This window comes from Aspergillus pseudotamarii (assembly GCF_009193445.1).
Source record: "Aspergillus pseudotamarii strain CBS 117625 unplaced genomic scaffold BDV38scaffold_16, whole genome shotgun sequence".
NCBI classification, from domain to species: Eukaryota; Fungi; Ascomycota; class Eurotiomycetes; order Eurotiales; family Aspergillaceae; genus Aspergillus; species Aspergillus pseudotamarii.
The window spans coordinates 25,652-49,757 of record NW_022475030.1 but is presented as its reverse complement, the minus strand read 5'-3'; the positions used below and the strand labels follow the sequence as shown (position 1 = coordinate 49,757).

Here is a 24,106-nt window from a genome sequence, read left to right as displayed (position 1 = left end):
GGGATAAAAATTCAACTAACGTTGGAACCTTAGTTGCATTCAATCCTATCATATCATATCGTAAATCCTATCTGGAATGGTATCACGTCAAGGCAATCGACTATTTCTCCGGGTTCTGGAGCCGAACTAGAGTGTTAGTAGCAGCTCCACCATGTCTCCAGTAGAAGAATCCAGCCACCCTTATAAACGGAGTCCTTCATTTCCTGTTCCTGGTACCTTTTTTTTTGTTTTTATTTTTTTTTAAAATTTTTTTTCTCTCTGGCTGGGTCTTTCCTGCCCTTCCCGGCCATACAACGAGGGTTATGGCTAGATTTATTAATAGGAATCCGTAGTGATTTATATAGATTAGGGACAAAGTTGGTGCCTTAGGCGATTGTGCTAAACCACTCACTCCTGAAGGTCGAGAGTTACGGAGTAGTAGAAAGAGGAGAAGAAGGTACTCTTTATCCCTGATCCCCACAACCAATAGAATGAAATTTTCTCCCCTCTTCGACCAATCCTTTGCCATTATTTTGCTTTTGTATTTTTCCACCCTGAATAACTTTTTTTTTGGTCATAATTTTCTGATTGATTGATTCCTGGGGAGGTGCATGAAATCCTTGGATGCCTGACCAAGAAGTGTAAGTAGTAGTAGCATGCAGATGTCCCACGACCTAGTGGATGGGATGACGCCAGCGTCTGCTCTCCCACCTTCTGCCGAAAACCATCATTCCGACTCTCGACCTCAACGACGACAAACCGTGTCTGCGGTGTATCCGACCATCCATGCAACACAGAGAGACGCGCCTCTTAATTCGGCTCGAATTTCCAGAGCGTCAGTATACGGCTCCGGGGTGAACCATTCGTCGGCGTTGGTCAGTCCAACCTTGACCGAGCTTCCCGCGCGACGCCCACGGAGCAATACTCTGGGGGTTCAGACAAAGTTTCTACCAGCCCAGCAGCAGTCTCATCTATCCCGTCTCGATCAACACCTTCCCGGCGCCATGTTTGTGGACGATCCCCGTGACGCGGGCACCGCAACCGCGCTAACATCCGGTACCAGCGATTCACCAACAATAACAACAGCCCCAACGGCTCAAGACATGATCTCCTCACCATCCAAAACCCCTGGCGCCTCTGCATCGCAATCTCACATGTCGGTCGCTTCGGCTCCCAAATTACCACAGAGTCGCTTCAACTTTGAGTATCAGTTGCCCCTTCGCAGACGAACCCTAGCATCGCACAGCTCCGTTATCGACACGCCCTCTAGCCTAAACCCGACGCCGACCCCCCAGCGCACTTTCCTGTACGACAGACCGCGGCGCTCAATCCAGGGCTTCAATCTGTCCCACGGTCGCACTCCTAAGGAATCATCTTCTCTACCCCCGTCGCCTCGGTTCGCTGTAGACGATAGCGATTCTGCGCTGGCCCCTGATCCTGATTCGACCATCAAAGCACTGAGTCCCAATGCGACAAAGCGCCGGAAAGATTCCTTTTATGCCCAGCAAACGCTTCCAAGCGTAAAGAGGAGAATGCCATCGTATACAGCAACTTACACCGAAGGAAACGATCGCAGCCGTACCGTGAACGGTGTGAACAAATACGCGACAGAGGATGGCAATCGGACTCCAGTCGCGGACGACGCTCGATCCGACATCTTCCTCAATATCGCTAGGTCGGACTCAAGCCGTCGTGAATCCCTTGGACGGTCAGAACTTAGACGGGTGAGTAACGTTTATTTTGAAAGACGAACATACCAACAACCAGACCATGGCCCTGCAAATGGATGTGCGATGGGCCCTCCCCTTTTCAGTGTCTCGCCATATGTTTGAATAATTTTTCGACCGTGAACTGATGAGAAGGTTGAAAACGTTACAGTCGCGAATGAGGATGTCCGGTAGTGGTCTTCGCTCTTCAACTTCCCGCGCCAACGAGCAAACGTCTTCCCCCGATCAACTTCGGTTGAATACCTACGACAGCCCCTTGCATTCCAATAACGGATCTCCATCCCAACCACGCAGTTCTTTAGCGTACTCCTACTCGGCTTCTGCTCATCCACTAGACGATCATTCTCGTTCGCTTCATTCCGGCTTCATTTCCAGCTCCAAGTCCACTATTGGTGTACCGAGAAGTAGACTAAGCCAGATCAGCCCAGATGATTCGCCCGAGAAAACGTCCATCGAGAGGCGAGGCTCATTACCGGATCCTAGAACGTATCGTCATTCAACGCTTTCGACGATCCGAAGCAGTCGGCAGCCGTCCAGTTCCGAGGTCACAGAACGTGCCCGAGCCGAGCCTGATCGATCCCGACAAGATGGAACCGAGTCGACGCTGTCCACCACTGCACCTTCTACTGTCTGGGATGAGCTTGAGGATCTTAAGTCCCGGATTCGCAAACTAGAACTAACCGGGAAGCTGCCCCCGTCTTCGCAGGAGGCTATCTCATCCGCTTCTGCCGAACGGCCACGAACTGCGACAACTACGGTGACAACCGTTTCATCTTCCCCAAAGCGCGGCCGCAAAACCAGCACCTCATCTCCTGGCTCCGATTCTATTCCTCCCACAAACCCAGTCCATCCCCTTTTACAATCTGCTTTGTCCAAAGCACAAACTGTTTTGAATAAAGAAGTATTCACAGCCTTGGAAGCTACCGCGACAGATGCGATATCATTGTCTACCACTTTGAGTACCAATAAAGCGCCGTCTGGAAACGTCTCCGTCGTGAATGGGTATGGCCCGTCCGACAGACTGTCGAGACGGAAGGCGGATAGTGTTTGTCGCGGGTTGACCGAGCTTTGTCTTGCATTGTCGGATGAACAACTCCGGAGACAGCAGGCCTCAAGCAAACCTGACGAAGACACGGTAGCGCAGCAGCCTATTGGCGCTGACGATGAAACTTTGACTCCAACTACACCATATCGACGCAGTACTGCCCAGGAACCCGATGTGCTAAGCCGTCGGCAGAGTACTCGTGCTGCAAGCCGTCGGTCCAGTTTTGCAAATCCGAGCGGCAATACCTCCGGCGAAAATAATAAAGAGGTTAACTGGAGTAATGATACAATATCCGATGCCAAACAAGCGCAATCTCCTGGTTCTTCACTTCCCACGAGTCGACTAAGCCGACTCGCGTCTTTACGGGCTCAAAGACTGCAAACCGAGGATGAACCTACCGAGCACCGAAGCCCTCATGGCCGATCAATATCAAGAAGCATGACGGATATCAGTAACCAGAGTTCCGCATATCGTGCCCCTCCGCGCCAGCGATTTTCCCAGGGATTTCCTGCTTCTCAAGCACCAGAGCCTCAGCAAGACCCGACTCCCAGATACTCAGCACAATCTCAACAGTCCCAGTTACCGCAACCCCGTACGCCAACTGCTTCGCAGTCCGGCATTCCACTCCGCAGAACCTTGATGACTCCAGCCACGTCTCGCTCAAACATCCAAGCCGGATCTCGTCGGTATGGGTTGCCTTCCGGGATCTCTACCCCCAGTAAAGCCAACGACGATGCGCCCATTTCTCCTCGACAGGATCCATCTCAAACAAGGATCATCGCCCCATCAAACAAACTAGCAGCCAGCTATACCCCCATATCGCGCCCGAGAACGAACAGTTTTGGAACCACACGGAGGTTTGGCGTCCGGCAACGACCCATGGCCATCTCTGACGGTGCTGTAAATTCCTTCGACGACAACATTGATTGAACGTTACGCCCTTTATCGTTTACATGTGGTTTTTTCTGCTCTGGAATACAATAACAACAACAAACGTAGCTTACGCCCTTCATCTAACGCAGCGACTCATGCCTGGAATTTGGATACGGATCAACCGGAGTTTATTTGTTAAATCGAATTTTTGTCTTCCTGCGTCCCTTTTATTTTGGCCCTCAGCCTCATCCATGCATTATACGAAGCAACTCTGTGTACATCCATCCTAACGAGCGCAATTCTGTCTTGTATCTGATTCAAAACATGCATGCCACGGGCACACACACAAACGCATTATATGAGAAGAAAAAAAAAAAAAAGAGAAAACCAAATAATGTAGAACGACCACACAAGAGCCCTGAGCGAGTCACTAAACTGTGAGGAGAGAAGAAAATGAGGGGCGCAGTGCTGCCAGGGTGGGACGAAAAAAAAAAAAAAAAAAAAAAAAAAAAAAAAAGAAAAAAAAGAAAAGAAAAGAAAAGAAAAGATCATACTAAGTTGCTATCCTTACATGAGCGACTACTAGCTTACATGGACGAACTCCTTGCTCATTTGCCTGCCCATCCTTATTTTCAACCTCATGACATCCTGTTTGTTTCTTTTGTACATGTACAAAGGTTTCGACCTGGACACGTTTGTTCATTTCGGCGTGTGTGTCTTTCTCTTTCTTTTTCATCTCCCGATTTCAATGTACAAAATAGTTTTCTTTTTTTTGTGTCGTGTTTCATTTACTTTACTTTTTCTTGGGGATAGAGCTGGGGTATGTTATGTACAGTGCATACCTACGTAGGGGCTGGTGTATTTCTTACATCTGTTCCCTATGCACACACGTATCTCATATTACTATTCTCTCTCTTTTAGTTTTGTTTTGTAACTTTTTCTTATTTATATTTTCTCATATGGCCGAGGTCGACTGTCCTGTGCTTCTGTGAGCTGTGATTGGAGGTAGGGTTAGGTCATGTATGGATCTACAGAATTATTGGGTTTCCTAATTGTGCTTTTCCCGAATGGGTGTAGAGATGTCGCCTTTATGTATGCAAGATCTGATCTGCAGGAATCTACGTCATTGAATTGGTTATAGGTCATAGATCATACTGCTTGTGATTTTTTGGTTTCTTTCTTTTTCTCCACTTTATTCATTTAAATTCCGTGACGATCGGAGGTCGTTTGAAAGATGCTCTCACATCTAGAGTAAACTAGCTATAGGAATAGGTCATTATCTTTGCTCTACTATCAGCCATCTGTCATGATCTCAGACAATATTTGCCTCAGATTGTTTTCTTCAGCCTCAGAATCCAATATGGATGAGGCACTCAAGTTCTGGATATACATGTCGGATGAGTCTGTCGCAATTGAAAAATCAAGGAGCTATAGGAAATAACAGGATAGGTCACAAGATAGATGCGTCAGGTAAACGGTGTTGAGAAGCTGCTCGAGATAATAATTTCAATTAGACGGGAAGAAGACAGTGCGATTCAGGTGGGAAGGATCGAGGAGCAATGCGGTGAATACTAGATGCCGAGAGAATAGGAGGTAAGGAAAGGGTGGAGAAGCACTTTTTTCGGGAGGGAAGACGGAGCGGCAGTACAAGGCGGGACTAAAGGAAACGAGTTGGAAGGCATATTAAGAGTATTGTCTTGTCGGCCTTTTGAACTCGAATCCTTTGAGACAAGGCGATCACCAAGGTTGTAAAGGGTTGGTATCAAACAGGCATGTGCAGTCCGTCCTAGCGAACCCTTGCTTCTTGTAAACCAAGAAAGCTGCACGATACGAAAAACACGAAAAAAGTAAAAAGACAACGACAAGAAGCAAAGTTATTAAAGGAGAATGTGCGAACACAAAAGGGGCTGTGAAATTCCCAAGAGAGAGAGGCTCAGAGCTTCTTCGGGGATGATAGGATGGGGTTTCTCAGATAAGTCAATAGATGTATGGCATTTATTCCTGGGGGAGCTGGCTGCGGCGGGTCTTCTCGGCTTCGAGGTTTTCGTACAGAAGATACAAGGCTTTCTCATTCGCCTGGGCACTGCCCATGATGGTGAACATGCGCTCGCCGGTATCATCGTGAGGAGCCTTGGCGATCGAGATCCTCGCTCCAGAGCTCCTACGGATCTCAGTAATCTTGCTTCCTCCTCTACCGATGATACATCCCACCATGTCAGCAGGAATGCTGATGTTTTGCGTCTGGATTTCCTCGCCGTCCTCGGTGACCAGGGGATAGCCACGGCTTGATGTGTCGGGGTTGGAGCGTCTGCCGTAGCCACCGGATTGGTCGCTAAAGTCGGCGCCATTGCCGGTACGGTTGTAGGGGCGGCTGCTGTAACCATTGCCTACGTTTTGATTGGCTGGGGTAGTACCAACAGATGCACGCACAGCGGGGTTGTACAGGATGGTACCAGTGCCCCGTTGCCAGTCATCAATGAGGCATTTTCCAATTTCCCAGACAGCCTTCTCAATGCCTTCCGGAGTACCCTGCACTTCAACAATCCGCTCGGTAGACTGGGGAAGCATTTCCTTCTGAGCGACCATTCGTACACCGGATGCATCCTGGATATGCTTGATTTTCAGGCCGGACCGTCCGATGATAGTGCCCATTTGGTTGTGGGAAATGAGAAGGCGAACCGCTAGCATATGTTAGTTGGTCTTCCCGACGAAAACTGATGGGGTCAGATACACATACGGTGAGTTCCATTGTTTGATACGATACCACCCATACCCATTTGCGGGGCACCTTCTAGCAAGCCCTTGGCTACCAAAGCATAGGCCCTAGCGGTGCCTTGGAGAGGACCGGTCACTGTCAGGACTCGATCGTGGACGCTCGGAACAACCTTGCTCACACCGGCCTTGACACCAGTTTCGTCGCGCAGGTCAGCAACATTTTTACCGGCCTTGCCGATGATAACGCCGGCTTCCTTGGACGAAACGATCGCACGGAGGGTCAGCATCGACTGGGCGTATTCTTCTTCGGTCTTCGGAGTAATGTCCATATCACCCTCGTCGACCATGTTGACCGCATCAGTCATAGTCTCATCAACAACTTGGGTATCGTGAAGCTCGGTGGAATCCATTATGTCGAAGGAGCGAAGAGATCAGTTAGACGCAGAAAGTTTCGATAATTAGGATATCAGGATATCTTTAACGGAGTTTCTTCTCGCCAGTTAGCCGACAAACCTAAACAATGGATGAGGAGAGAAGTTGCGCGATCAAAATCCATGCTTTTAGTGTTGGGGTTGAATCAAAGGGTGAAAGAGACATGTACGTAATATATTGACGGCGCGATGAGATAGACAAGCACAGATGTACCGGCTACTTACCCAAGGATGAGAGAGGTGGCGCAAAAGAAGTATGGAGGTTGCGTGGAAATAGAGTATTTGATGGTCAAAGGAGCCGAGAAGGAGGGGGGATAAAGATCAGTCTGGTCGGAGAGGGGGAAAATGAACCACTGTGATTTCAGAGGGGTTTCGGCGGGCGGGGGAAGAAAGAGGTGGAGGAATTACGGACAAGGGACGATGGTAGGCGGCGGGGAAAGGAAACGGAAGAAAGAAGAGGAGGAGAAGAAGAAGAGGGAGAGGGAGACGCAACGGAAGAGAGGTGAAGGTTGAAGAGGAGAGTGAAGACTGGGGGAAGGAAGGGAAGAGAGATGAGTTAAAGGAAGAAGAGAAGGAAAGGGAAAAAGAGAGCGTGAGAGAAAGAGAGAAGCGGAAGCAATGAGTAGTTTGGGCTTAGTTTACTTTTCTGGTTGGTTGGGTCTCTCTTTTTCTTCGAACGGCGAGCACAAACACTTTTCATGACTTCTTCCACTTACTCTTGGTCGATCGATTGAGTTAATGCACTCAGTCTTCCATTCTTTGCTGAAGCTTCCTCCTTTGGTAGTTTTTTTTTTTTGGGTTGAAATTCAATTTGTTACGTATCGCCAACCTTCGACGCCTTGCTCTTCACTCATTTACTTACATTCATTGCTAAACAACTTGGTTCACCATTGAAACACCCCACCAATATTTCCATTTCGAACAAACCAACAAACTAACAAACCAACAAACCGTACCATTAAGAAAAGTACATTGATGTCGATAGAGCTTTCTTATCCAAGTACATAAACTCATCTCATGCTTAATTCTAACAGCTTATAGACCGCTCCACTATTTACACCTCTGCCTAGCTATACATAAAATCAACCCAGTTATCTTCAAAACATCAAGGCTCTCGTCCATTTATATCTTCACCGGGTCTGCACTTATTCCCTAGCTGTGAAAATCACCTTCTGCACTTTCATTGCATTGAAAAGCTCGTAGCCTTCTACAGCTTGAGACAGCGGCATGATCTTATCCGCCATGAATCTATTTCCACTCAATTTATTAGATATGCATACCCTGACCAACAACAAGAGAAAGATAGAAGAAAACGAAAGACCCACCCTAATTTATGTTGGTTCTTCTTTAAGACTTCCAACGCTTGAGGAGATACCGACCTCACGGGGCATCGACCCATTTGGATTCTCAGGTTCTTGTCATATGCATCGTTTCCAGCCCATGGGATCTACGACAAATTTAGCATAGCACGACACCATAGGGCAAGGCTGCACTGTCCGGGAGTCCTTACTTCTCCGTTGTGGACACCAACGCTACTGATCGTCCCCCAAGGACGCAGCAGATCAAAGCCAGTCCTCAGTGCCGGGCTCAACCCTACTACTTCAATCACAGCGTCCGCACCCCTTCCATTTGTCAGTTCCTTCACTCGCTTATCCAAACCTTCTCGGTCTTGCTGGAAGTTCCAAGGCTCAGCCCCAAGGGACCTTGCCAGCTCAAGCCTTGACGGAATAGAGTCCACAGCAAGGAGATGCTTAGGCTTGAACTCCAGGGCATTGATCAGTGCGCAGAGCCCGACCGGACCGCAGCCGATTAGTACAACTGTCTGCTCGGATATTTGTTCTGGGGTGTACCCCTTAAAGGCATTGCTGGCCGCAAAGTAGCCTGTCGGGAAGATGTCTGCCATGAGCACGAGGTATTTTTCCTCGACACCTTCGGGGGCTTTCATCACCGTTCCGTCTGCATTTGGGATGCGGACCTAACAGGGAACCGTCGCCGTCAGACCTTCCGCAGGTTGTAAGCTCATGATGAAGTTACTCACGTATTCGGCTTGTGCTCCATCTAGATGATCACACCCGAAAAGCACGCTCTTCTCACAGCGAGAGGAGAACCCTTGCTTGCAGTAGAAACACTCGCCACTATGAGGATAGTTAGCGTACACTGAAGAGACACTTCCGACTGCCAGAACAGCTTTCTAGCATTCAACACCCCTAAAGCAGGCCTCTATCACTCCTCTAAAAAGCATGTAGAGATTACTTACCAAGAAGTCGTAAAAGCACTCACGATAATATCGCCCTTCTGGATAGATTTAACGCCACTCCCGACCTCAACAGCCTCACCCGTAACTTCATGGCCCATAACAAAGCCCGTACCGGCGGGTTCTATTCCACGAAATGTGTGGAGATCACTGCAATAGTTAGCAGCCGTTTGTCCAAAGCGTAATACGGAGAAATTGGTATGCCATCATTGCCCTACCTTCCACAAAGCGCAGTGTATGTTACTTTGACGACAATGTCTCCCGGATCTTGGATTTTCGGCATTGGTCGTTCTTCAACCGCCACTTTATAAGGGCTGTGAAACACTACCGCGCGCATCTTGTTTTCCGTGGTCATTTTGTTAAATGATCTAGGTTATGGACGATGGTGTATACAAGGTATTTTCTTCCGAGCAGAATCGGGTCATTGAATCGAAGTACGTAAAATGTGCCGTTTTGGAGAAACCAACACCCCCACATCCGATAAACGGCCACTGCATTTTCTTTGCCCCTCGATTTATGATAACTGTGGGGCTGTCACCCCCAACACTTCCATCAGCAAAATTTTAAACATCTGAAAACTATTGGCCTTGGCCAAAAAAAAAAAGGGCACTACATGTCTAATAGCTAGGAGAGACATGAGACCCTTCTGTAAGGGGGGAAAGCTGAGTTATTCTGTTACATATCATTCTAGCCTCATGACCCAGGAGAATGAGATGACGATTGCGGACTTCATACGCTCTTGAATTGAAGCACGAATGATACAGAATGTTGAGTATCGATTGAAGCCGAACAACCTCGAATAAGCCAAAACTGGTGTGCTGCGAAATCCGGTTCTCAAAGTTGGTCAAAGCAAAACATAGTGCACCATTCAACGCCTTTGCCTTACGCCAGGATTGGAAACGCTCACTGTATGAATCAGTCTTTGCAAGTATTGCTGCAAGTCCTTCTCTGGAAGCCTCACAGTAAACAGGCCCATCATACTACCGTACGCCTCTCTAGACAGGACGCCTGCCCGCGATCATGACGATGAGGCACCTTAGCACACCACACACAGAAGCTCTTCTTCCAGGATGAATTTGCCCTCCTTGTACTTCTCACTGGTCTCATACGCCTTATCATACTTCCACCCTACCGTTTCCCTGCATTGTCTGCAAGCGATGTCTCGAACGATATGCCTCCCAGTGGTCATGCTACGCTCCACCGCTTCGGATTGTGTGATATTGACGACGTTGTTGAATAGATACGCTTTGCCGTGCTGACCACGGAAGTTCTGCGGGAAGGTCTTTTAGTCAGTACATATCTCTTGTATTGGGGGGATAGGGAGGACGAGCACCCACTCTGCTGATGATATCGTCATAATCCGCAAGATGCGTCTTGCACTGCTTGCATCCAAAGATTTTATTGGAAGTGAGGTAGACGTTATACGCGAGACCCATTATGTTCTGCTTTAGCTCCTCTTTCCCACTTCCGGTAGCTAGGTAATCCGTTCTGGAATGTGAGCGTGACAAGACAAAGGTGGGTAATCGGATTTGGTCTATTATGAAGGTAAGATGTGGCAGAAGGGAGTAGAACAAGATCAATGAATGATGTCTTCTTCTTGAGTTCCCCGCCTTGCCTGGGATTGGTTTTCCTTTGCAAGGGAACCCGACCTGGCCGTAACTTCAATGACGGTGTGATTTGAGACAAGGCCCAAGTTTGGAAGTTCGAACAGTGTCGGGAACCGATGGACCAGCAAGAGGGGTTGAACTCTTCTGTCCTTCTAAGTTTAGTGGTAGTTGAGATAAGCTCGATAGGAAAGTACGCAAGAAGTCTTCCAAGGTAGCAGCGGATCGTCTGTCTGAGAAAGAAGTGGGGAACTTGTAACCCACGGCAAGACGTACGGAGTAAGATTGAATAATGACGCCAGCTCACAGCAGTGGATCTAGTTTTACCATCAGACGATGAGACACCAAGGTAGGGAAGGAAGATAAGGAACGGTCGGGTGATAATTAAAGGGGGGCAAGAGACCAGCAGTTGGAATGTATCACCAGTCAGGTAGACAATGAAATCGGTGGTTGTCCGGAGCCGTAGGCTGACTATCGGGCAGCTGCCTCAGGTCCCCAGTGTAAAATTACGGAGTACAGGAATAAACCGATCATGGCATGGGTCGATGGTGGAGCTAAACCACAACCCCCGCATCGGACCAATCGAAATGCATTAATTCCATGGAACTCCCCAAGTGAAACCCGACAAAGATTTTAATTAGTTTAAACGTCAACTGGCTAGTGTCTGGGATCGGTAGTGTGAGTTGTCCAAATGACTTGTTTTGTCTTATCATTTGCTATCAGAGGACCCTCAGGCTGACTTAACCTTAGTAGGTATGTACTAGGGGGTATCTACTATATAGGTACTCCGTACTAAGGGACCTTAGTACTCACATATAATACTACTACTACGTACCATGTATTGGTTTAACCGCAACGGGTCTAGTGTACGGGGCAATTACAATCATCGTCATCACTGGCATCATCACAGATCGAAGCTGCAGGCACTTGATCCTGCGTGAATATTACTGATTCTCTGGGCTACGGCCATTGGCTGAGTCAATATTAGTGCTAATAGTACGCAGGTGTACCTGGCAATTCTCGGATCTTCTGGCAACATTCCAACGCCAGGGTTATAAGTAATTCACCGTACTGGAGTGGGGCGTAGAGCGGGTGAGACCCTTGTAACTCTATAATCCGATAGCTTAAAACTCGTAGATATGGCCAAGGATCAGCTTCCTGCAGAAGAGGTTCATCGTTGACCGAGTAAGGCAACGTTGGTCTCCCAGAATTGTCTACACTCAGTATGACCCCAATGGTCGGTCCACCACTCTCCGAAGCTATCCTCTACCTGGTCATCAATCTTGGGTAGCCGTTCCTCTCTTTTCAGTCCGCAAAAGGCACAAGCATGGGAAGCTTTCAAAGCTCCTTGTTCAGGAGTGGCAGTCCTCGCTCGGATGTTGGTAGGGATAGCATGGATTGGACGCCTGCCAGATGCCTGGATCACAGAATTGAAAAGGGCGGTCCGGTCACGCCACATGGAAATCACATCAACAGCTTCCTGTTGTTCCTTGATGTCCTCGTTTTTATTGACCGTATTAAGTTTCATCCCTCCTGGCTTCCCTGCGCGTGCTGGGCCAATCCTCATGCTCTGACTCAGGATGCTATCCCTTTTCCATCGCAATGTGCGGCCCGCAACAACTCGAGCTGCTGCTTTCAGAGTGCAAAGAATCAGCAGGGCGACATTCTCAATATTTCGCTTTTCCTGGACGTTCTTCCTAGCTTCAGTAGCCTCATTCCTGAGTTGATCAAAAAGTCGAGGAAATAACTCCAACAGAACAGATGGTGGTGGTATATTTGTTGGACGGATCTGAGCTGGAGAGACAGCGTTACTTGATATGCTAAACGTTGGAGAAATCTTCCTCTCTAGATCGGTTGCGGCTTTTGCTTTCTGTGTTGGTGCCTTTGCAGACGCAAGTCTTTGGCACCCGACGCTCTTGGGGGGTTCCGTAGGCGGGCCGTCTACGAAGTCACCCCAGTCATCAAAAGCATCTTCATCTTCAGCTACGCCAGAAGCTGTAGATGTAATATTGTTGTTTCTATGACTCAAGCTTTTATTAACAACGGTGCTGGAGGCTTGAGAATGCCTTTGCGGTGATTTATCTTCTATTGATAACGAGTCTAGCAAATCAAGATGACTGGGCGAGACTGCAAGCTTTTTCGGCTCGTTTGGACCCTTCATGGAACGACGTGAAGCATTTCCTTCAGTGTGACTAAGAATTGCTGGTGCGATTTGACAAGACGGAGTATCCGCGGATTCGAATTCCCCCCAGTCTTCACTATTGTCGTCGGGAGGGTCTTCAATGGTGGCATCAAATAGAACATTACTATCGTTGCCATAGTATAGCGAATGTGATACATTAGACTTCCCCGATGTATTTTGATGGGCCGATAACCCCCGAGGTTCAATGGTGCGTGACGTAGATACATCTGTGGGAGGACCATTGTCAAATATTTCTAGTTCAGGGATTAGAGAAGATGTTGCACCGACAGATCGGGCCTCCTGCTGGGCTGTAGTCCCTGAGGACTGATTAGCTGGGGCCCCGAATCCAAATTCCGCGAACAGGTCCGCTGACATTGATGTTGGGAGTGAAACGATTCCTTTCGCGAAGTTGGTGGGCAGGTTTCTTTGTGGGGGTCAACTTCCGCGGCGGACGGATGATCATCTGTCATAAATCGTATTAATTAAATACCGATCGGTTACCGAGCAAGAATTGGTCTATGTTACAACTATCACTAATCACTAGTATCAATTAAACGTTCTCCTGGATTCAGCCTCTGCCTGTTTTCACAGGATGCTAAAGGCAGCATTGAGGTAGCTTCAATCCGTTTCTATGCAAGGTCTTAGTCTACCTTCATTTTACTAAACAGCAGGACTTACAGACTTCGGTAAACACAAAAGTATAATCTCTTATTCGATATTTGTTTTAATATTTCATAACTGTGATAGTCGACATTCGAACCGACAGGGAAGGCTTGGAAGCTCAGATATCCTTTATTAAGTTTCTCGAGATAGTCACACTGAGAGAAAGCCGTTCCAAATTGTCACGATTGGTTAGATAATCAAGGGTATCGTGGTCAAGCAAAGTTCCAACCAAAGGTCCATGAAGTGACAAATCAGTGACATATGGTGTATAATCAAAGACAATAAGAGATGTCTCTGGCTTAAGACGATGGGTCGAATGATCGGATCTGATAATCAGATGCTTCAGCCTGGAGACTGGTAAAACGACCAAACCCTCCAACTGCTGTTCTTCTTCAATCTCTGAGAGACTAAGTTTTGTAATCGCAGCAGTATAGTCTTCTTCGATTTTTGGGTATGGAAGAGGGATAGAACAGCAAAACTTCCAGCTATACAAGCGGAATACCACAGTGAAACCATTGGCTGGTCACTTCGGTGAGTGGACCAATTTTGGGTTGCTGAAGACTTTCAGCTAAATCTCACCAGGAAGCCCATCCATCGCGAATATACTAGTACTGAACTAGATTTGTGAATACAATATGTAAATGAAGATTCTATAATTAAAAATAGCGGCCGTTAGGCAACAACCTTGTATGACATGCCTGAGGCCTGTGGTTCAAATGGTACATAGGATTACTCCGGATAATGATGCTTCATACTGCTGATGCTGATGCGTTGTATTTAACTTGGTTAAAGAGGGTACAGAAGATACGGACGGGTGACCCGATCACCTGATCCTCACTGCTCACCCTAAAGTGGGGATTTCCGGGTGATGCCAGTTACTCATGGCGTACTACACGTTGCTTTTTGCTTAAGCTAAGTCCAAGGAAAGCTACCGAAACTGTCGTGATGGGAAGGGTGCTCGGTGGTTCGGGATGCCAAGACATGTCACCCAGTCTTCGCATCTTTCCCGCCATTAACCCAACCCCATGATTCAATGACGCCTACTGTCAAATCAACACGTGGGGAAATGAGGAGTATTGAGGAAATAAGGTAAAACAGCATGATACCGGTCCCTATATTTCTTAGTATCTCTGACAACTTCTTTTCCTCTTAGACAGCGATGGAGTGTCCTCTTCCGCGACAATAACAACACCTCCGACCTCCGAGCGACACTTAGATCAGAGCAAGGAGAGAAGCTGTGCAACGACGGACTAAGATCAATCTGTTGGAAGGTATGCGATTCTGCCACACGGATGTCTCTCGAATGTGCTTACGCGGACGTAGGCATTTCTACACTTCGATAACCTCGATCGCACACAATGGCCGCAAAAGATATCCGAATCCCGAAGCGCCTATGGGGCGCTGAAAGCCCATTTCATGAAATATATCGAGCATCCTGATGATTTACAGTCGGCCGTGGATCCACTGGCGGATGATGAAGAGGTATGCCACCTGGAGTCAACTGGTTCAGCGTAATAGGACTTGTATCTCTGACGAGCGCAAGTATAGTCTCCTTGGCAAACACTACGACAGGACGAGCAGATGAGAGCAGATATATCCCAAGATGTGGACCGATGCTTGCAGGAAAATTTTTTCTTCCGGGAGCCAGCGACCAAGGCAAAAATGACCGATATACTCTTTATATATGCGAAACTCAACCCAGACCTAGGTTATCGCCAAGGAATGCATGAGCTGTTGGCGCCCATTCTATGGGTTATAGACAGAGATTCAATTGGAACAACCTCCCGGGAGGGGGCTGACCATACAGAAGAAGATGATAGCTCAATGTTACAGCTCCTTGATGCCAACTATGTCGAGCATGACTCTTTTACACTTTTCTGTTCGGTTATGCAAACTGCCCGAGTATACTATGAGCATAATAGACAACGATCTGCAAGCGGCCAGATGGACGTTGTACCGATTGTCAACCAATGCGAACATATCCATAATGATCTATTAATGACCACGGACTTAGAGTTAGCGGATCACCTTCAGGCACTGGAAATTCTGCCACAGATATTCCTTACGTGGGTAAAGCTCCATATCTTAGTGAATCTCGATGCTAACTGGTTCGAGAAGACGTTGGATGCGTCTCTTATTTGGTCGCGAGTTCCAGTTCCAAGATGTTCTTATACTCTGGGATTTTCTCTTTTCTGAGGGTTTAAGACAAGAGCTCGTCGAGTTTGTGTGTGTTGCGATGCTGCTAAGGATCCGCTGGCAATGTTCGTTGCCTAAATATTGTCTTCTATAATTTTCCGGCTGACTTTACTTAGTACTCGACGCTGATTCTTCGACTGCGTTGACCATGTTGCTTCGCTATCCCTCTCCCCACCCCCACGAGCCGTACAGCTTTGTGCTAGATGGCTTATATCTAGAACAGAATCCAACCTCCGATAGAGGGACTTTTATTATCTCGAAATATTCCGGCAAGCCTCCTGACTCATTGACACGTGCTAGTCAACCAGGCACGAGGCGTGTCTCCGGGAGAAAATTTCACCCGCGCGGCGAAACAAGGAACATGAGCGAGGCCAGCTCGCCTTCCAGGTCACCTGCAAGGAATAGCCCCAAGAGCCTTGAGGCGCTTTTCCAAGATGTGTCCGAAGGCATTCAGCGGCGGACGGAATCTTGGGGAGTAGCCAAGGCAGTCCGAGGCGCGGTGAATGAGGCGAAAAGGAACATGCAGACGATCCAATCGGAACACAATCCCCGAATGATGAGACATGGAGATTCTCCCTTGAACCGTACTTCCGATGCACGGTGGGTTCAAGAATCTGATACCGTTGCTCAATTGAAAACCAAGGTCCAAGAGTTGGAAGAACGCAATAGGATGCTAGCACGGTCATTGAGCCAGGCGCTGAATGATATCCGCTCCCGCATGTTGAAAGCAGAAGGACTTGACCATGCTACAGCAGACGCCATGAAACAAGGTCTCGCCAAGGTTCAATCAGTCCAGACCTGCCTTGAGAGCCCTTCTGCGCCTCTCCACTCCGCAAACCGATCCCCAAGCATAGCTGGCGATACGGGTTCTGCGAAGATCCCTAATCAGTCGGATGTGGGAGGTTACAAACCCGAACGCTCTCCGTCGGTTACCAGCAGGGTCGGAGAGTCTGGGACATCGTCCAGCTCTTCGGTAGAAAGTGAACCAAAAGACCGAGCTCGAATTCCCACGTCACTACCACTACGACCGGCAACACGCCCGTCATTGGCGGAGTCTGAATTTTCTTGGATGCTTGGTGGCAGCCGGCATATCTCTAGTTTTGTTAGCCCGGCATCCGTGCCGCCCGAACAAACTCGGCACGGCACTAAACCGAATGCTCTGTTCGGCAACGGAGATGAAGAACAAAGACCGTATGCCGAACCTAATGACTTGGCCTTGCGGAGCCTTCGAGGTCCAAAGAGCAGGCAATAGGCTACCGGAGATGGCGTCTTTCTTTTTTCTTCCTCGTAAAGCCTGCTTCTCATTCCACTCCTCTTCCCTTGTTAACCCGATATACCCGACTGGTGGTTCATTGCATTAGGCGCACGTTACTACTTCCCAACCTAACCTTTATCCGAAGAAGAGCAAAGTACCCCACCTATGTCGTCATAAATGTAGAGGGGATGCTGCTGAACAAATAAGATTCGGCGATTGGCCACTTTGAACGGTCTACACAGTATTCAAGTATTCCTCATGCGCAATCTGCGGAAGGTTATATAACGCTGTCTTTGCCACCTCCGCATCGATCTTGACTTATGCATTTGTATTGTACTACCGTTGACGTATGAAATCATTATCAAAGGTCAAGTTACCAACGCCGAGCTTCACTTTATCATTACAGGCAGCGAAGAAGAATGTTGGTTGCATGCCATCCGAGATGCCCGCAGGGACGATCCCCTAATGACTGATTCGCGTCCAAGGACATTTTCTCTGTCTCTCACTCCTTTTCCTCTTTTTTCCTTTTCCGTCCGAAGGAACTATATCGCGTCCAGTAAAAGACAGCGAAATGAACTTTCAAATGGGCCACCCAAGTACATACTCAGTATAATGGCTAATCTGCGCCGTGGTTCTAATAGGCTATGGCTCGTTCCCTACTCCATCCGTTCCAAGATTTCGATCCACCTGTGTGACTGCGAAGATCTTCCACGAGACCAGGTTTCGTTAGTTTCTCGGATCCGCCATGAAAGGGAAGGACATGGTCGTTCAGAAGTTTGTCGTGAGTCAGACCTGAGAAGCAAAAGCGAGATACTAAAGAAAATTGAGAGAAGAGGCCGATGCATATGGTGGAAAGGAAAGCTCTATAGTAGGGGTCCGGCGTGACCGGTTTCGCAGACTTTGTGGTTCAAGTCGAGGGGCTCAATAAATTGCGAAGTTACCCAGTAATTGATGCCAAACACTAGCTCAAGAGTACTCGTAGTGACCTGAATTCGTCTTCAGTTATCTGCATAATTACATCACCATTCCGGATTACTACGCTGACCAGGGTTTCTGTTCCCTTAGGCATTAACTCCGAACAGTGAGTCAGTCCATCGGGTTGGGTTACAACAGAACTGGGGTTGAAAAAGAGGAATAATTTAAAATACAGTCAAATCAGATTTCTCTGCGGAGTAGCATTCAATTATTTCTTCGTCTATTTCCCATTCCCGAATGCCCCCTTTGCTTTTCTTTCTCTCAATTTTGTCCTCCTTCAACTGCATTGGATCACTTTTCTTGCTAACCCGAGTCTTTCCTTTTTTGCCTTTTTTCTTTTTTTTTTTATTACATACAATCCATATAATTTTACAGATTAAAGAAGGGGTCCAAAAAGAGACCGATGAAAAGACAGCCCCCAAAGAACCGGAAGAGCAGACCGTCGAACCTCCTTCCTTCCTTTTCCCCCACTAGTCTTTCCCCTCACTATTCTCAACTAGTCTCTTCTGTGCTTCCAAACACTTTTCTTCGTCTGCTCACCGTCTCGATTTGTCCCTCGCCGTTGGTTCATTGGTTGTATGTTATTGTGGCTTAAATTTCCAACCCCATAAAAACACTTTATTTTTTATTTATTTTTTACTTTTGCTCGTTCACGTTCACCTCCACAATTCTTTTTCTTTTTCTTATTAAATATATACATATATATATAAACAAAAAAGGAGAGGGGAAAAAAAAAGAAGAAAGAAAAACAAAGAAAACGATAGTCTCCAATTGTCTTCCCCTGTTTCTTCTCTCTCAAGCCGAGCGCGAACAATTGTCGAACCACATACGACGGGAGTCGTACGTACTTGACTACTTACTCCCTAACTACTTAGTTGTGCCCGCATGCTTCGTCTCCTTCGCGAACCACACTCCGGATGGTACCTGTGACCTCACCAGGCAGCTGCCCTCTCTTCTTTCTCCTTTTCCTTGTCCCGCTGACACTTTGAAACTCCTCTCCTTCTCTCCTCGGCGGCTGACCGGCTCATTCTCGCCTCCGGGAGAGTCACGAAAAGAGTCGCAATAAAGCAAAGTGGGTTGATCTTTGCATTGATCGCGGTAACATTTTCTTGAGTCCCAGTGCGCCGATTTCTTAATAAACCCAACAAACCCGCCCAAAAGCAAAAAAGGAAAAAAACAAGAGAGCAAGGATTATCCCCCTACATCCCGCTAAAACCAACTACTTGTGGTTGTCGTGCTTTACCATTCCATGTAGCAGTATATATCGCAAACCCGCTTTTTCACATTACTACTAGTCCTCTCCTTATACTCGAGATTTGCGCGGTCTTTAAGCCGCTCGAGTTCAATCGGCCCGACCGATTCTGGTCGCTTTATTGTTACCTGTTGGGGAAACTATGGGGTCAGCTTCCTATAATCCCGATGGTTAGTCGGACCTCTCCTCTTTTTTTTTTTTTTTTTTTTTTTTAATCTATTCGCTACGCCTGTTTCTCTTTCCTTCCTGCATAGCCTAATCGTGCGTTGTGGCTGTTTGGTCTCGAAAAATGGGGACGTTGTCGGTGGTGAGAAATGGATCGGTTGTGTTTGGTAGCAGTTGTCGATCAACGGTTTACTGCATTGAGAAGGGATGAAATGCTGGAGGTAAATACAGGCCACAAGCAGCGAAAGGGAGAGAGACGAACAGAACTGAAAGGAATAGCGACCGTATCATGATGCCCGCCGAAGCTTCTTCATTTCTGTATCTCTCCAGCCCAGTTGCTCCGCAGGGATTCTTTTCTTTTCTTTTTTCATTTTTTGTGTTTTTCTTTTCTTTTCTTTTCCCCCCCTCTGTCTTCTTCTGAGATAGTGAAGAAACGGAAAGAAGTTTGAGAGTCACTCGGCTGACTGTATCTGGTGAATAGGCGAACCAAGTCCGTTATCGTCCCCTCTGGGTCCCCTTTCAGAGTCGCCGGAGATCGATCCTTTCGTGGGACTTGATCCGGGCCGTACAAATGATTCAATGAGAGGCTCAGTGGAAACCCTTTCGTCCTATGACCACCTTTCAAGGTACGTGGATGAAGGACGGGAAACACCTCCTTGCGTTGACCAGAACCGGATGCAATTGCAGCAACACAAGAGACACTAAGAAAAATTCTTCCCCTGCAGGTCACCCCTGATTGAACATGAACATGGACTGGGCCCGTCGGGCCTGGATCGTATCCGTCAACCCTCACGAGTCTTGACCCTTCCGAACATGTCGACTTCATCGCTGATTCCTGTCACATCCCGAAGCCACTCACCCTCACCTCGCTCTCGGTCAACCTCACGGACATATTCTACGCGGATCTCGTTGAATGACGCTGATACCTTAGAGGATCTCCATCGATTCCCTTGTGAATCCTTACACTCATTCTCATTTTCCCAACAATCAGAAGAGCTACTACAAAGCCGTCAGAACATACTGAAAAGATCCATAGACTTCATGCGCGACCGCTTTGGGTGGGCCGCGAGCAGTCCCGGAATTGTGAATGCGCAGGCTCGCATAAGTGGTGATGCAGAAGTTCAAAGCGTCGTGGACCTGTTGTCAAAGGCGAACGTCTTGGGAAGGGAGGACCGATATAACTACTCACGCGGTCCTATGACTGGCCCTGCGGTCGTGGACACAGGTGATGTCTTCGAGAAAGCTTTCTCCGAATCTCAGCGTCCGATGGCTGAGATCAAGGAACTACCTCACGGGTGTGCACCGAAGACGGAACAGGCGGATTCCGTGAGCGACTTAGCCGGTCCCCATGTCTCGACTCAACGGAGAGGGAGGCGGTCCACTCCCTCATCCAGACGCGTAAGCTTAAAACGTACATACACGGATGTTAGCTCTGGTACCCTTCAGGGCAAGCTGATGGAAACTCTAGCACAACCATTTTCTGCCACAGAGCCCTTCTCCCCGACCAGCACCACTTTCGGATTTGGCCTCCCGATACCTGTCTTACACACCCATAGCAGCAAATGGACACCAGTTTCACAGGCCGTTTTTAGGACCGAGTCTCGGGCCCCATGGACCATACTGGCAGCGAATGATTTGTCATGTCTGATATTTGGCGTGACACAAGCGGAACTCCGCAAATTAAGTATCCTTGAAGTCGTACAGGAAGACCGGAGACAGTGGCTAGAATCTAAGCTACGGGACCCCTCTACTGATGTTGCGGCCAAGCTTCCGGAGAGGCCCCGCATGACGCCGGTTAATCCCAAATCTATGGGGATGGGAAATGGCGTTACAGCTCAGCTTCTTAGTAAACCGCCTTCTCGAGCAAGGAGGGCACAAACTGACGATGGCTATGGATCCAGTAAACGTATGCCGCAGCCTCTCAATCATCCATCTACCAAGTCACGCGGGGTTCTACTGTGCGGAGATGTGGTTCCGATCCTGAAGCGCAATGGAGCAAGAGGTTCTGCAAGTGTCTGGGTTATGGAGAAGCGAGGTGGCTTAATCTGGGTAATTGAGGATATCCAAGAGGACGTCGCGTATATCCGTTGCGACAAGTCCTGGAATATTACAGAGGCCGATGGGGATACCGACAGATTCTGGGGCCGGGACGTGGTCATGCTCGGCAAACCGATCACAGACATTCTTCCTCGTCTTCCTAAAGAGTGTTTAGAAGGCCCGGTTGACCAAGGTTTGGCGAAGCTTTGTGAGTTAAAGCATTTCGCTGCGCAGACCACTGCGGGGACTTGTTTCCCAGTCACAGTTGCAAAAGACACAAGCTCGAATAGTTTGCGGATATCAAGCTTTCCACATGTTGCCGGCATGATGGTGCTTGCATCGTCGACACTGAAAGTAATCAGTTCGAACTCAGCTTTTTCTGCAGCTTTGTTTGGCCATGAGCGACCGGAGGGACTACATGTTAACGAGCTGATCCCCGGGTTTGATGAGTACTTGAACGTGCTTACTGAGGAAGAGAATGTATCTCTAGAGGATGGAATTGTGATCCCTGAACCTAGCTTCCGAAGGGCACGAACCCTCTCAATCCTTCGGGAAGGGAAAACCAACGTTGCCTCAGTCTTTCTCGAACCTAATGGCCTCACTGCCAATCATCGTGATGGCTCGACGATTACTGTTGATGTTCAGCTACGCGTGGTCAAGAGCGGAACGATCTTCCCAAAGCAGGACAAGAAAAGTCCGACTAATGACAGCGATGCCGACTCCGAGAATGATGACACTTTCGCCGTAGCTGAATTAGTATATGCACTATGGGTCACGTACTCGAGACAGATCCATGCCGCGGGTCTCTCTTCTCCACCTCGGACCGAGCCCCCTCGGGTGAGAAGCCCCTCAGTTGTTCCGGCATCCAGCCTACGGTCGGCAAAGACTCCCCATTTATCACCCTTGAACACGGAGCAGACGTCCGTGGAGACCCGAATACCGACGTCGACATTGAGCCAGCAGCTTAGTGAGGCGGCATCAGAACCGCTCACTGACAAACCTGTCCAGCCTGTTCCAGAGGTAAAGCCTGTGAATGCAAAGGAGCCTCCCAAGAAAAGGACAATTACCGACTATGTGATCATTGAGGAGATGGGCCAAGGGGCATATGGGGAAGTGAAACTTGCCCGTCTGAAGAAGAATGCCACCAAGAAGGTGGTATTGAAGTATGTCACGAAGAAGAGGATTCTTGTGGATACTTGGACTCGCGACCGCCGCCTAGGTACGGTCCCGCTAGAAATCCATGTCCTGGATTACCTTCGGCGGGATGGTTTCAAGCACCCCAATATTGTGGAAATGGAAGGGTTTTTCGAGGATGATATCAATTATTATATCGAGATGATGCCACATGGGCTCCCTGGTATGGATCTCTTTGACTACATTGAGTTGAAAGCGAACATGGACGAATCCGAGTGCAGAAACATCTTCCGGCAGGTTGTCGATGCTATCCACCACCTTCATACGAAAGCCATGGTTGTTCACCGTGACATCAAGGATGAAAATGTGATTCTCGATGGGGAAGGCAGGATCAAGCTGATCGATTTCGGAAGTGCCGCTTACATTAAAAATGGGCCGTTTGATGTCTTTGTGGGGACGATTGGTGAGTCACTCTCAATGGGTTCTCCCGCAAAATTATGCTGATCTTTAGCAGACTATGCGGCGCCGGAAGTCCTACAAGGCAAATCCTACCGAGGTAAAGAGCAAGATATCTGGGCTCTTGGTATTCTTCTTTATACAATTGTTTACAAGGAAAACCCATTCTATAACGTTGATGAGATTCTGGACCACCCACTTCGAATCCCATTCTTGCCGTTTTCGGAGGATTGCATTGACTTGATCAGGCGGATGCTCGACCGAGACGTCGACAACCGTCTCACCATCACCGAAGTTATAGAGCATCCATGGATGACTGACAGCGAATAGAACCATTTTGATACCTAAGGGCCACGCATGATACGTGGCATGCGATTTGGCCATGAACATGGAGGGAAACCTCAAAAAGATTATATATGAGGGTGTTCTCCGAGAGCACGGCGATCATTTACTTTCCATTCGTCTTTACTTTTTCTCGTATGCCTTTTAAGCCATCAGCTAATATACATGACGGAAAGCGTGCCAATGATTTGAATGTGATAGCTCTTATGACCAGATATGATAGAGGCAGGAGCCCGGGAGGCTGCATGATACATGATATCTTGGAAAGATGAAGTACATGGATGATATGGTGGAGACCGTCCGCTACAAACAAGCAACAATACAGAGAGAAGAAGAATACAAAGAGAGAAAGAGCAAAGTGAAGAAATTAACTATAGAGGCAAAAAGGAGGCTGAGATACCCCCCATATCAGAATTGAGTTTTACTTGGCTAGATATGAAGTTGATAAAATCCCTCCAATCTGCAATGATTCCATGTTAAGCCACTATTGCAAACGGAGTACTCCGTAGGTTTTGGGCAAGTACACCGGTAGAGCATTCATTCTCTTGTATATGGACCAGGGTCTGTGTAAGCCGCGAGGCCCAACCACTCCTGTTGACCCATGTCACCAACCCCCAAAGTTAAAAGTTAGTTACACATGCACTAACTGTCATACGCGAAATGAAACGTCCTTCCCCCAATTTCCACAAGGAACAATACAAAACAGAACAAAACAAAAACAAGATAATAATAATAATAAAATAATAATAATAGAATGGAAATTTCACCACCATTCCGAAAGTGCGGGGTGTTAAAAAAGCGGGGGAATAACTGCTCGTAAT

At 47.9% G+C, this 24,106-nt stretch overlaps 8 protein-coding genes across 8 annotated transcripts; 4 read left to right on the top strand and 4 right to left on the bottom strand.

Annotated features, from left to right (window-relative positions):
• Positions 1–983: 983 nt before the first annotated feature.
• Positions 984–3,681, top strand: BDV38DRAFT_269842 (putative LPXTG-motif cell wall anchor domain protein; the record flags this gene model as incomplete). Its single annotated transcript, XM_032057042.1, has 2 exons — positions 984–1,703; positions 1,858–3,681. 2 exons carry the CDS (start codon positions 984–986, stop codon positions 3,679–3,681), a joined length of 2,544 nt encoding a protein of 847 aa, XP_031915366.1.
• A 427-nt stretch (positions 3,682–4,108) lies between these two features.
• Positions 4,109–4,774, top strand: BDV38DRAFT_242322 (uncharacterized protein). Its single transcript, XM_032054088.1, has one exon. The coding sequence runs from the start codon at positions 4,216–4,218 to the stop codon at positions 4,435–4,437; it is 222 nt and encodes a 73-aa protein (XP_031915365.1). The 5' UTR covers positions 4,109–4,215; the 3' UTR covers positions 4,438–4,774.
• An 845-nt stretch (positions 4,775–5,619) lies between these two features.
• On the bottom strand, positions 5,620–6,749 carry BDV38DRAFT_269841 (KH domain-containing protein; the record flags this gene model as incomplete). The annotated part of the gene is made up of 2 exons (XM_032057041.1): positions 5,620–6,305; positions 6,362–6,749. 2 exons carry the CDS (start codon positions 6,747–6,749, stop codon positions 5,620–5,622), a joined length of 1,074 nt encoding a protein of 357 aa, XP_031915364.1.
• Positions 6,750–7,915: 1,166 nt separating this feature from the next.
• On the bottom strand, positions 7,916–9,379 carry BDV38DRAFT_281064 (alcohol dehydrogenase family protein; the record flags this gene model as incomplete). Its single annotated transcript, XM_032059453.1, has 6 exons — positions 7,916–8,018; positions 8,096–8,217; positions 8,281–8,745; positions 8,809–8,905; positions 9,028–9,174; positions 9,243–9,379. 6 exons carry the CDS (start codon positions 9,377–9,379, stop codon positions 7,916–7,918), a joined length of 1,071 nt encoding a protein of 356 aa, XP_031915363.1.
• A 681-nt stretch (positions 9,380–10,060) lies between these two features.
• Positions 10,061–10,460, bottom strand: BDV38DRAFT_281063 (putative Yippee zinc-binding protein Moh1; the record flags this gene model as incomplete). The annotated part of the gene is made up of 2 exons (XM_032059452.1): positions 10,061–10,294; positions 10,362–10,460. 2 exons carry the CDS (start codon positions 10,458–10,460, stop codon positions 10,061–10,063), a joined length of 333 nt encoding a protein of 110 aa, XP_031915362.1.
• Positions 10,461–11,512: 1,052 nt separating this feature from the next.
• On the bottom strand, positions 11,513–13,500 carry BDV38DRAFT_49572 (uncharacterized protein). The gene has a single exon (XM_032063443.1). The coding sequence runs from the start codon at positions 13,183–13,185 to the stop codon at positions 11,800–11,802; it is 1,386 nt and encodes a 461-aa protein (XP_031915361.1). The 5' UTR covers positions 13,186–13,500; the 3' UTR covers positions 11,513–11,799.
• A 716-nt stretch (positions 13,501–14,216) lies between these two features.
• On the top strand, positions 14,217–17,155 carry BDV38DRAFT_49663 (GTPase-activating protein GYP6). Its single transcript, XM_032063444.1, has 6 exons — positions 14,217–14,562; positions 14,627–14,744; positions 14,797–14,955; positions 15,022–15,539; positions 15,592–15,734; positions 15,786–17,155. The coding sequence occupies exons 1-6, from the start codon at positions 14,507–14,509 to the stop codon at positions 16,919–16,921; spliced, it is 2,130 nt and encodes a 709-aa protein (XP_031915360.1). The 5' UTR covers positions 14,217–14,506; the 3' UTR covers positions 16,922–17,155.
• Positions 17,156–19,293: 2,138 nt separating this feature from the next.
• On the top strand, positions 19,294–23,273 carry BDV38DRAFT_269838 (serine/threonine-protein kinase; the record flags this gene model as incomplete). Its single annotated transcript, XM_032057040.1, has 5 exons — positions 19,294–19,321; positions 19,798–19,942; positions 20,042–22,109; positions 22,143–22,950; positions 23,002–23,273. 5 exons carry the CDS (start codon positions 19,294–19,296, stop codon positions 23,271–23,273), a joined length of 3,321 nt encoding a protein of 1,106 aa, XP_031915359.1.
• Positions 23,274–24,106: the final 833 nt, after the last annotated feature.